Source organism: Dipodomys ordii, unplaced genomic scaffold, assembly GCF_000151885.1.
Source record: "Dipodomys ordii isolate 6190 unplaced genomic scaffold, Dord_2.0 Scaffold233, whole genome shotgun sequence".
Lineage (NCBI taxonomy): Eukaryota > Metazoa > Chordata > Mammalia > Rodentia > Heteromyidae > Dipodomys > Dipodomys ordii.
In genome coordinates, this window is record NW_012267449.1 from 766,767 (window position 1) to 779,150 (window position 12,384).

Below are 12,384 nucleotides of genomic sequence, written 5' to 3' on the forward strand. Positions count from 1 at the left end.
TTGTTACACTCTCATATATAGAAAGATATTCATGTCCCAGACCTCCTAACACTCTTAATTTATGAAACTGTTTTCCTCAGTGCAGTTTTGTTTTGTGTGTCCATTGGATTACAAACTTTATTAAAAAATACAAAACACCAAAAAAACAAAGAAAGATATTCATGTGAAGTGACAGATCTATTTTTACTACACAGAAAAAAGATAAACAGATCCTTTTTATTAGTGGTATGAACTGAAAACTGACTATAAGCTAGCTAAATTACAAGTGTTTAAATCAAAGTATAACCAGATAAGAACTGTGCTATGGGAAACAGAAAAGATTTAAGACAACAAAATTTGCTATTCATGGAGGAGGAGGATGTTTGTACTGTTCATTTAAGTCAAATTCTAACAATAAATTCTGGCAAATACTAAAAATCATCCTAAATTCTGATGATTAATCTCTGTGAATATGGCAGACATTAAATACAAATAAGACAATAACACAATATTTATAATAACATATGCAACAAAATTTTATTAACCACCTACTAACTAAAGGTTTGGGACAATTCAAATACTCTGGAGTTTCCTGTAAGATAACAGATTTGCTCAAGAAATATAAGATAATAAAAAGGGGGGAAATGAATGAAATCACAAATATTTTAGCAAAATGTAAATTGTATTTAGTAACATAATAGAAATACTTAACTACTAATCGTAAATACCTGTCAATTATTTGTTGAAACAAATTCAATAAAAGTCCTTTCTTGAGCCAGGCATGGTGGCACAAGCCTGAAATCCCTATATTTGGTAGGATAAGGCAGGAGGCTTAAGAGTTGTAAGCCAGTTGGGCACTAGTGGCTCACTAGTACAATCCTAGTACTTGGGAGCCTGACAACTGATTGTTGGAATTCAAAGTCACTCCAGGCAGGAAAGCCCTTGAGACTCTTATCCAATCAGCCAACCAAAAGCCAGAAGTAGAGCTGTGGGCTCAAGTGGTAGTGCACCAATCTTGAGCAAAAAGAAGCTAAAGCTAAAGGACAATTCCCAGGCCTGGAGTTCAAGCCCTAGTAACAGCAAAAACAAAATAAAACAAAAAAGAGTTGTAAACCAGCTTTGGGCTACATTGTAAGATTCTATCTTCTTAAAACCCAAACATACCATTAATTGCTATAACTAGTAGTGTAACAAATAAAAATTCATTTTTCATTGAAAATATTTTGTAAATCATACTTTATATTGATCTACTCGCTTTGATGATTTAATTACTAAAATTTTATAGATATAATTAAATACCATATATATTCCACATATACATGAGAAATCAAGATAAATATTTGCTATATTTAGCTTTAGAATTTAATATTATTGACTTAAACCAAAACTTGACACTTTCAAAATTAACAAATACAAAATAAATTTTAAAATTGAATAATGTACCTTGAAATATTCCTTTCTAATCTGTTTACTCCGCCTCCTTTCTTCACTTTGCCAGATTATAGGTTGAGATTCTGGCCAATGTTGTTCAACTATTTGATCCTTCTGATTCTCTAAGGGCTATAATGAAATAATTTTTTGTAACTAACCAATTGAGACCAAAATAATATGCATATATTAGTGATTTAATTTCCTCTTACCTGCCATGTAAGGGGAGATAATGGTGAATTAACTTCATCTGCCGAGACACTAAAAAATTAAATATGTTTTATTATGTGATAAGGTACTTAGAAAAAAATCCTTTGCTTATGAACATTATAAAGTTGCCTTTATTTTTCAACAGGAATGTAAAGACTGTATCCAAACCTAGCCTTTAAACTAATAACATGAAATTTCCAATTGACAAAGTATATTTAAATTTCTAATAACTTCATCTACAGTAAATATCAAAATGGGTTTACATTCTATAAACCTTTTTATATACGACTTCTCTAAGGAATTTAAAGAGGCCAAGAGTGCAATAATTATGTAATAATAATAATAATGATGATGATGATGATGATGATGATGTCATCTGAAGTCAGGCTCAAAGAGATAAAAGGTGCATGTTTTCTCTCATGTGAAAGTTAGATCTAATTTATAAGCATATATGAAAACAAACAGGGTCACATGAAAATATATACAAACAAAATGACTAAACTATGGTACATACATAGGGGAGGATTCCAATGATATAACTCTTGAACAAATTAATATTTAAGCTGGGCCCCAGTAGCTAATGTTAGTGTAGTCCTAGCAAAACAGGAGACTGAGATCTGAAGACTGTGGTTCAAAGTCAGTGCAAGGAAGGAAAGTCCATGAGACTCTTATCTCCAATTAACAAAAAAAAAAAAAGCTAAAAGTGGAGCAATTGGTGAAATGCTAGCATTGATAAGCACAAAAGCTCAGGGACAACACCCAGACCCTGAGTTAAAGCCCCAGAACCAGCACGAAAAAATGAATATCAGGAAGCCGAAACATATTTTATTAGAAGGGGAGGTAAAGTGGAGGAGGGAAGGAAGACGAGTGGAGAGAGGAATCATGGACAAATACAGTCACAATATTCAATGTGCATCTGTGAAAATGGTACCAGGTAACTTGAGGAGATGGTTAGAGTTGGGAGAGATGGGAGGAGAATGATGGAAGGGGTGACATTGATCAAGATTCATTATATTCATAAACTGATGTATTGATTGAAATTCCTTTGTAAAACTACTTAAATAAAAAGGAACATTAAAAATAAAACCAATAAAAAATGGTAAAAAAATGTAAGTGGTGCTTAGTGCAAGGTAATTAGAGGCAGTCTATTAGGAAGGGATTGCTATAGTGCTGTGGGACCCAGTTGGTTTCCATAGAATTTGTTGCTTTCAAAAAAGTGAGCCTGCCCTGAATGTCTCTTACCCCATGATCAATTGCTTCAAAACATCACCCAACATTGTGATGACATGTAACATAAAGATCTCACCAGAGCTGAGGGAAAATGAACTGGATTATGAAAGATTACATAAATTAAAGAAGGAAAAGGGGTAATCTTTGCACTGAGACAAGATTATAGAACACAGAAGTATGAAATCATGCTGGAAAAAATAAAGAACTTCTGTTCCTAATCTGAAATGGTGCCAGTGGAAGAATGAAGATGATGAATTTTTATATATGCTGATGGTACGCAGAAACCCACCTCAGCCTCATGGAATTAAGCTAAATGTTTAAGTTATAAATATACATATATACATATATATATATACATATATATATACATATATATATATATGGAAGTGGTGCTGTGCCTCAAGTGGTAGAGCGCTAGCCTTGAGCTGAAGAGCTGAGGGACAGTGCCCAAGCCCAGAGTTCAGGCACACGACTAGACCCCCCAAAAAAATAAAAAATAAAAATATATAAAAAGAAAAGACACTAGCAAACAAGAAGTGGGAAATGCACTGTTGCATTTATAGTTCAGAACCATCATTCTTGCACAGAACAGAAGTTACGTATTTTTTTCTGTCATTCATGGGGCTTGAACTAAGTGCCTGGGCTCTGTCCCTGAGTTCTTTCACTGCAGGATAGCACTCTACCATTTTGAGCCACAGTGTTACTTCCAGTTTTTGAGTGGTTAATTGGAGATAATTCATAAAGAAATGGAAAGATGGAAAAAATCATATTAAGCTAGACCTAAAGAAATATAGGCTCCATTCATTTGTAATAATTAGAATATGTCTAGGATAGTCTTAGCAGAGGATCACAATAGCTCAATAGCTATGTACACATGACCATATAAGATGATACTAATAGAAATGTACTCCATGATATGGAAACATGAGGTTTTTCTTTGTTTTTTTTTTAACATACTGTCTGAAGTTATTTCTTTTTTCTTTCATTTTTTTCCTTTGGTTTATCCCCAGTTGTCACTGTATTTGATTTTGGTATCCTGCATCTTGTATATACATTTATCTGATTTGGGGAAGGGAAGGGAAACAACAAAATGGTAAGACAAAGGACAAAGGGTGAACCAATGCAACAGCGATACTCACAAGACAATATGTTGGTAATAAGCTTCACAACTAGGGGGTAAGGGGAGGGGGGGGGAAGGAAAGTGAGAAAAAACGAGGGGTAACAATAGAGTCTCACAGGGACTTTTCTCTGCCCTGACTGGCTTCAAACTATGAAGTGTTCTTTGTTACTTCATATTAAAACTTAGAGTTCTGAACCAAACAAGTCTGAATTTAAATTCTGATTGTACCTCTTACTAGCTATACAACCTTGAGGTAACTTTTGTTGATTTCTGAGTCTCAAGTTTATTCATCTATAAAATGGGGATAATCAAAAGTAACAACTTCTTATTACTGTGAGGATTAAATGAGACTACACATCGGAAACATTAAGAACAGTACACATGTAACAGGCATTCACAAATGTTAATTCTGTGTGCTTCCGTACTTCTGCCCAGACTTGGAACTATACACTCCCATGGATGACTCAAGAGTTGAGTCCAACGTAAATTTTCAAACTACCAAAGCAATATGAAGAAAATGTCTAACATCTTTTACTTCTTTAGAATTTGTTTATGTAGACTTAGATTACGTACTTATAGAAAAAATATGCAGCATCCAATTGAAATAATCAAAAAGTAAACAGTAACATAAAGAACAAACAACTAGGAAGATCACATTACTGATAGTAACAGCAATACAAAAAATATGCTAAGTGAATAGGTAATTCTATTATCAAGACAAATTCTAGGACTAAACAAAAATAGTAGTTTTGTTTTGTTTATATCAAAACTAAGTTTAATTTACTTGTGACATATCGTAAATTATCTCATTACATTGTTTTTATATAATTTATTCAATTACAGCCCATTTGAAGAAAAACTGCTATAAGATCAAGTCTCAATATAAAATACTAAATATAAAGAATAAGATATATTTGTACCTCTTTTCACATTCCACAGTTTGTTTCAGCTTGTTTCTAATGACAGAAGTTGAATGATTAAGAATCCTAGAAGTAAATCAACATATTAATTATAAAATACACTAAAAGAATACAACATATGCAGACATGAAATATCTCCAAAATAGACTTGATCTAGTCCATGAAGATCTTTGCTAGAAAATACTTAAATGCTATTTATATCAGATGCCCATAAGCACACTATTTATGAAAGACTGAAATTCACCAATTCATGCATCTTCTTTTACACATCCTTTTTAAAGGCTTATATACCTTCTAGCCATATATCTGATTTGTGGCTGAGACAGAAGTTAAAGAGATACAGACTTTTTAGATAACATTATAAGTGATTTGGTTTTCCCAGCAAATAATATGAATTATGTTAATACATGTACATAATTATGTTGCCAAAAGCCAATAATAAACTTTAATTCTAAATGTAAACCATTACTAAAGTTCAATCCCTTAAAAATCCACAATGTTTAATAACCAAATGAAACTGGATTAGAAGAAAATTAAAACAAAGAAAATGAAAAATGATGAGACATAAGAGAGTACTATTTGTTCATAATTTTATCTTTCTAAATATAATCTGAATGTCAAAATAATGAATTAATATTTCTCTAGCATACTTATATATTCAAGATTTTTAATATCACTACAGAAATAAATGTGACTTGAGTTTTCATTTTAAAGTTTAGTATTAAAAAACGAATTAAAAAACATGTGATCCAAAATGAAATCTTCAAATATCAAGGGTTAAAATACAGAAAAAATTTAAACTACATATTAATTGATACAAAATGACATAAATAGAACTTGGTAGGTATAAACAATCGAATTTCCATCATATAGATCTCTGCACTAGCTTGGATCTAGTATAGCCTCACTAAGAAGACACTGTGAGGTATGAAATCACCATTGGTTTAGATATAAACTAAAATTTCCTTAAATACCTAAAACCAGAAGACTATAGGTAGCAAAAGGAAATAAAATGTTATTCCTTATCTATGAAAACAAAAATAAAATGTTAAAAATAATGTGTTTTATTTTTTTAATGGCAATAAGTACTATCCTGAGGAAAATACCAGAATTATTAAAAGGACAGAAGTAGTTAATAAAAATTTGATTACTCTCCACACCACACTCACTACAATTGTGATGACTGGCATGCAACAGTCATACTGGAGCCAAAAACAAGTTGGTTCCATTTCCTACACAATATAATAAACCAGAAATTTTACCTGTGTGATATTTTATAACATTTTATATTTTACTCTGTGATAACTAACCAATGTTAAAATAAATATCTACTTATCTAACACACTTCCCTAACAGTCCCGTACTTATTTTAAGTAAGACTACACAATTCAGCTTCATGAACCTAGCCCCTTAATACTTAAGGCTTCTACCAACTCTAGATACCTTGATTTCCGTCCTGCTGCTCTGGTCCTCTGGAAGAGTTTGTCACTGAATGATGATCTATAACTTAAAGGCCTCCATCTATATTCACATTTCACATATATCAATCAAAGCAAAAAATGGGAGAAGGAAGATGATGTTTTTGGAGGAGATAAGGAAGTCATTAGTAAAGAAAGCAGAAAAGAAGAATGGCTAGGTTTCAAGAGTTGAAAGAACTCTCCAAATAGTTTTAACAAACTAGAGGTCTAATTGATTCTCCTCAATTTGAAATCTTGATATAAACAAATAAAAAACAGATAATGTGATAATTTCTACAATTTTGAATGAAAATAATAAAGTTCTCAGTCTGATTTTACATTCCATGATCCTTAATTATATTTTAATTGTTTAACTTTTCATATTTGTTTTTTGTTATCTATCTATATCACACTCAGAAGCACATCCTTCCACAATAAAGAAAAACCCTCAGGACACACCTAAAAGCAAATAAAATAATTATTAAAAGGAAAGACAAAACAGAAAGTACTATAGAATAAGTCAGAAGTCATAAAAATACAATATGAATCAGCTAACTTAAAGCTATTGATTACAGAAGCCAATATATATTTTAATTCTTGTTTAAGACAATAATCCTATTTTAAGATATTGAACATCTTCTTAATCCACATGAGAAGATCATAATATAAATAGTAGTCTCGTTTCTAATGTTATTACATGAGAAAGATGATAATTTACTAATCCTACAACATGAGTAGAGCTGATGAAAATTTGTAAATCTGGCTCAATAATTTACAAACCAGTATTATTTTATTTTTTCAACAGAATTTCCTTTCTTTTATTCTCAAATCAATATGAAGAATATTCCCTTTGATGATTAGCACCAAAAATGAGGACATTCTGATATACATTTTATTCTAATCTCCTGCCACAATTTTTTTTCTCATTCTAGAAAACAAAAATGTGTATTTTGTGGTAAAAATATTGAACATAAAATCTACTCTGTTAACTTTTTATGGTGCCAGTCCTAGAGCTTGAATTCAGGGCCTGACGAATATCCCTGAGCTTCTTTGCTCAAGGCTAACACTCTACCACTTGAGCCACAGCTCCACTTCTGGCTTTTTGGTGGTTAATTGAAGATAAGAGTGTCCTGGACTTTCTTGACCAGGCTGGCTTCAGATCCCAGCCTGTTGTGTAGCTAGGATTACAGGCATAAGGCACCAGTGGTGGTTCTGTTAACTCATTGGTTTTTTTTTTCTTTTGTCAGTCATGGGACTTGAACTCACAGTCTGAGTGTTATCCCTGAACTTTTTTGATCAAGACTAGTGCTCTACCACTTTGAGCCACAGTGCCACTTTCAGTTTTCTGGTGGTTAATTGGAGGTAAGAATGTCACAGACTTTCCTGACCAGACTGGCTTTGAACCATAATCCTCAGATCTCAGCCTCCTAAGTAACTAGGATTATAGGTATGAGCCACCAATGCTTGGCTGTTGGCTCTTTTTAAGTTTTTAACACAGTATTGTTAACTATAGGTACAACGTACAAAAATACCTAAAATTTATTCATCATAGAATAATATTTTTAAGACATTGATTTTTAAGACTGGTTTTGAAGTATTGGGTTTTGGGGTTGCTACTTTTTAGAGTCATTTGTTTGCTTGCTTATTTTTTGGGACAAAGTCTTAAAATGTAGCTTAGGCTGGTCATGAACTATCAATTCCTCTGTCTCCACTTCCATTTTGGATTATTAATTATGTACAATGACCTCTTGTTACACTCAAGATAATTTCACCCAATATAATGCAGTCTTTAAAAATAGTATTAACTAAACAAATGGCAAAACAGCTACAAGAAAACCATCACTGAATGCAAAATGAGTAGTTGTTAATTTCCTCTAGTTCTGAAGTACATATATGCTTTTAGCCTAGTGTTAGTACTGCATTTACCTTCACACAGCAGCAAGCTAAAGCAATACAGTACAAAGTCAAAGGAGTTGTCCTAGTTATTATTTCCTGATATTTGAGGTTAATCTTATTCTATATAAATTATTTCTAATTAACATTAACAAATAAGAAATTATAATGACTATGTTAATACTTACATAGCTTCCACCCCTACTCTGTGAAACTTAAAAAATATATACACATCATATATCCTTGACCTACCAGGTAAAAATATTGCATTTATCATTATGAGAAGATAATAGTGATTTTTTAAGAGTCTACAATAATGAATAGTTTTCTCAATGTTAAGAATAAAAGCATATAAGTAAATTCCTCATAAAATATTTTAATGCCTCCAAAACTTAGACATATTACATTAAGGTCACTGATTTTTATCTAAGATGTTTTTATGTTCATATTTGGTAGCATCTAAAAAAGATGGTTTTTAAAAAAAACAGGTAAAGATAGAAATTACTTTTGCACACCTCTTAAAGAAAATCATAGTTCGGATAACATATAATTTTTAGTTAAATTAAAAACTCCTGATTAAACATTTGATTTAATTTTTAAAGAGCCAATTAACCAAAAGAAATATAACTGTGTACCAGTTTTGAACAAGGTACGATTCTGGATGCTTTTTTGTGCTAATTACAAACTATCGTACAAATAAAGCCTATGGAAGATGTGCTATTAAGTGATGTTCTACTTAGGCTACAATGATAAGTCACAGCAATAGATGAAAATCTAATATGACAATGGTAGGAACAAAATGTTCTGTATTATACAGGGGAATGGAAAAATCAAAAACTCTTTACTCATATACTTTCATTCTTTTTCTGCCAGTCCTGAACTCAGGGAATGAACATTGTCCTTGAGCTTCTTTTGCTCAAACTTAACACTCTACCACTTGAGCCACAGCACCACTTCTGGCGTTTTCTCTTTATGTGGTACTGAGGAATTGAACCTAGGGTTTCATGCATGCTAGGCAAGCACTTTACACTAAGCCACATTCCCAACCCTGTACTTTCATTCTCAACAAAATGAGAAGTAAAGGATATCAAGAAAATTTTGAAAAATCAGTATTTTCTTCCTATTATTCTAAACACAACTCTTTCTTCAGCTAGGTACAAAAGATATACACTCAACTATTCTTTAAGTTTCAGAAAGCAGGTAGTGGTGTGCTTCATCAAATCTCTTAGGCCACATACACTGTGGTCAACAATTAGATTATATTGGAGGGAGGAAAGTACACACAGCCTCCAACTAATATTTTTTAAAAATTCACAAATATCATTTGAAATGAATTATTGGAAAATGTTTACAGAAAGTTATGGTACAAGAAAAACATAAACTAAGAATGAAGATTAATTATATACAGAAGGGGTAAAAAATATTTTCTAGTATGAAATTTTTAACTATGTGTAGAAACTGTGCAAAACGTCATACTTAATAGTGATTTATCTGATTAGCCCTTATCTAAACTTCCCTAAAAAGTGGTTCTTAAAATCCACATATTTGTCATTTGATCAATTTTATTGATTTTGTTTTTGTTTGTTCTTACAACATTAAGGATGGAACTCAAGACTCTCATATGCTAGGCAAGCACTCTATCACTGTGACACAAAAGCAACCTTCAATGGAATCCTTTATTTGGGGTGTTTGTTTTCAGACAGGGTCCCAGTATGTAGTGAAAGTTGGTCTAGACCACTCAATCCACCGTCTCAGATTCTTCAGTGCTAGGACTATGAACATGCACCACCCTACCCAGCTGGTAAATTCTAACAGTATTTTTCAAAGCATACTTAAACAAATGCCAGTGTATTTTAAATTTGACATTTCTCAAAATATCGTCATGTCAAACATAAAGTACAATATTTTTCCTTGATAAATGTACCAAATTTTATTCTCTAAAATGTTCACAAAAATTCAAAAATCTTTTTTTATTTCAGAACTAAAAATATACTATTCACACTACATGAAGATGATAATAACAGCTGACCCTGAGCAGTACTTGAACCTTTTCTATACTCAAAATGGACTTCATTTGTTTTTATACTCATTCACCATGTTGTTCTGATTGATAAAGACATGTCTTTGGAAAAACTATAAACTAAGTGATCAAAACAAAACTGAACTTGTGCTCTTAAATCACCACACTGATTTAATCAATTATTACCTAATGCAGCTCAATTCTAAGGAGCTCAATATATATATTAGCTAAGGAGCAGGAAAAAACAAAATATATACTTGCTAAATATGCCATGAACTTAGAAAAAAGTATAAATGTAACTATGTGCTACATTGGATAAAATAATAAACTGTTTGGGTTCACCACACAGGAATAATAAATACTTAACTGATCTTAAAAATAGAGAGTAGGATGGGGTAGACCTTGGTGATAGACTGCTTGCTTAGGACACAAGAGCTGAGTTTGAGCTCCACCACAAAAACACATAAAGTGACTATGTCAACATATTCTCTGTTGTATACATAACTTTATATTCCTCTGCTAAGAATTTCTTATTGTCTTTTAGTAGTCGCTTGAAAATACATCTTAAGGGGGCCCTATGTTTACTTGAAACAATATATTTTGGTTATCTTTAATTTTATTTAATAATTCTAAAATTTACCTATTAAAATTCATTATTAAAAAGAATACCTGTTCTTCTGTTCTTGTTTCAATAACTGAGCAGCTATTTTCCTCAAATCAGTTACTTCCTTCAATTCATCATCATCTTCTGCAAGCAACCGTTCTTTTTCAAGTCTGAAAAGTGACACAAACATGGTTATCTGAAAAGGCAGATTATATTTTATGTCAAAATAAAGAAATTGAAAAAATACTGTTATTCGTAAAAGCTAAAATACTTATGCCCTTGTAAAATACTTAAAGAAATAAAGGTTAGGATATAACATCTACAGCACTACTCCATATAAAATGTGACCTATTAGCTATGTTAATACAATGAATGGCTAATAATTAATAGTGCAACAAACTACCATTTCTAAACTTCTAAAATGTGTAATGGCCATACTTATTTAATAATGCATTTTGGTAAATGTTAAGTGTAATAAAACCTATAAAGTTCTATATGGACTGTCTTTATAAACAAAAGCTGTAATGAAATTGTTCATGTTAATGAATACCTTTGCCAGTTTATTCAATTTCATTGTAAAAATTTGTAAATAAAAATACAGAAAATAGTTTAGACAAAATACAAAAATGTTTCAAATAAGGTTTGCAAATTTGCTGATTAAAATACATCATTTCAATACTTAAAGGAAACAAAAGAATTTGAAATAAATTATTCCCTAAATTAAAATTATTTTTGCCAAAGCATTTCATTTAAAATTACAATGTCAAATCACAAACATTTGGGGCTGGGAAGGTAGCTCAGTGGTAGAGTGCTTGCCTTGCATGCATGAAGCCCTGGGTTTGATTCCTCAGTACCACATAAGCAGAAAAAGCCAGAAGTGGTGCTGTGGCTCAAGTGGTAGAGCACTAGCCATGAGTTGAAGAGCTGAAGGACAGTGCCCAGGCCCAGAGTTCAGGCCCCACAACCGACCAAAAAATCACAAACACTTGTATCTTTTTGTGTGTGTGTCAATACTTGGCTTGAACTCAGGGCCTTATACGCTTGCTGGGCTTTATCACTCAGAGGTGCTTTTCTACCACTTCAGCACACCTATGAGCATAGAGCCCAGCACCCTTGCTAGGCTTTTTCAGTTTTTCACCCACAGCTGCTGCTATATCACTTCAGCCATACCTCCAGTCTAGGGTGCCACGCCGACTCCAGTGGAGTCTGCTTAGCATGGGAAACCATCTATCAGACCATGATAGGGGCTTCAGAGACCTATCTCTGAGTTTTGGGACTTCACCGAAGTCTACCTCGGAGATTAGGGCTTCTAAGAGGCCTACTCCTGGAAAGGCTGGCAAAGATGTGTTTCTGCCTATCTTTTCCTCATAAGAGTGCCTACTAATCTTTTACTGTTTCTACTGCTCTTTGTACTTGCTCATTGTCAACGTTTCCCTTATTTAAAGCTCTTTCTTAAGAGTGTTGACGACTCCAATATCTGATGAGTGTCTTAAAAATATGACTAACTCACCGGAGTTAAGTGA

The 12,384-nt window shown here is 32.4% G+C and overlaps 1 protein-coding gene across 2 annotated transcripts in view; it reads right to left on the minus strand.

Annotated features, from left to right (window-relative positions):
• Lrch2 (leucine-rich repeats and calponin homology (CH) domain containing 2) overlaps positions 1-12,384 on the minus strand; it is a 105,446-nt gene that overhangs the window by 24,116 nt on the left and 68,946 nt on the right. For both annotated transcript variants that reach the window (XM_013035956.1, XM_013035958.1), the window contains exons 11-14: positions 10,927-11,031; positions 4,888-4,953; positions 1,620-1,668; positions 1,423-1,539 (exon numbers count right to left, since the gene is read on the minus strand). In XM_013035956.1, coding sequence (XP_012891410.1) covers positions 1,423-1,539; positions 1,620-1,668; positions 4,888-4,953; positions 10,927-11,031 — 337 coding nt within the window. The remainder of the gene's footprint in view (positions 1-1,422; positions 1,540-1,619; positions 1,669-4,887; positions 4,954-10,926; positions 11,032-12,384) is intronic.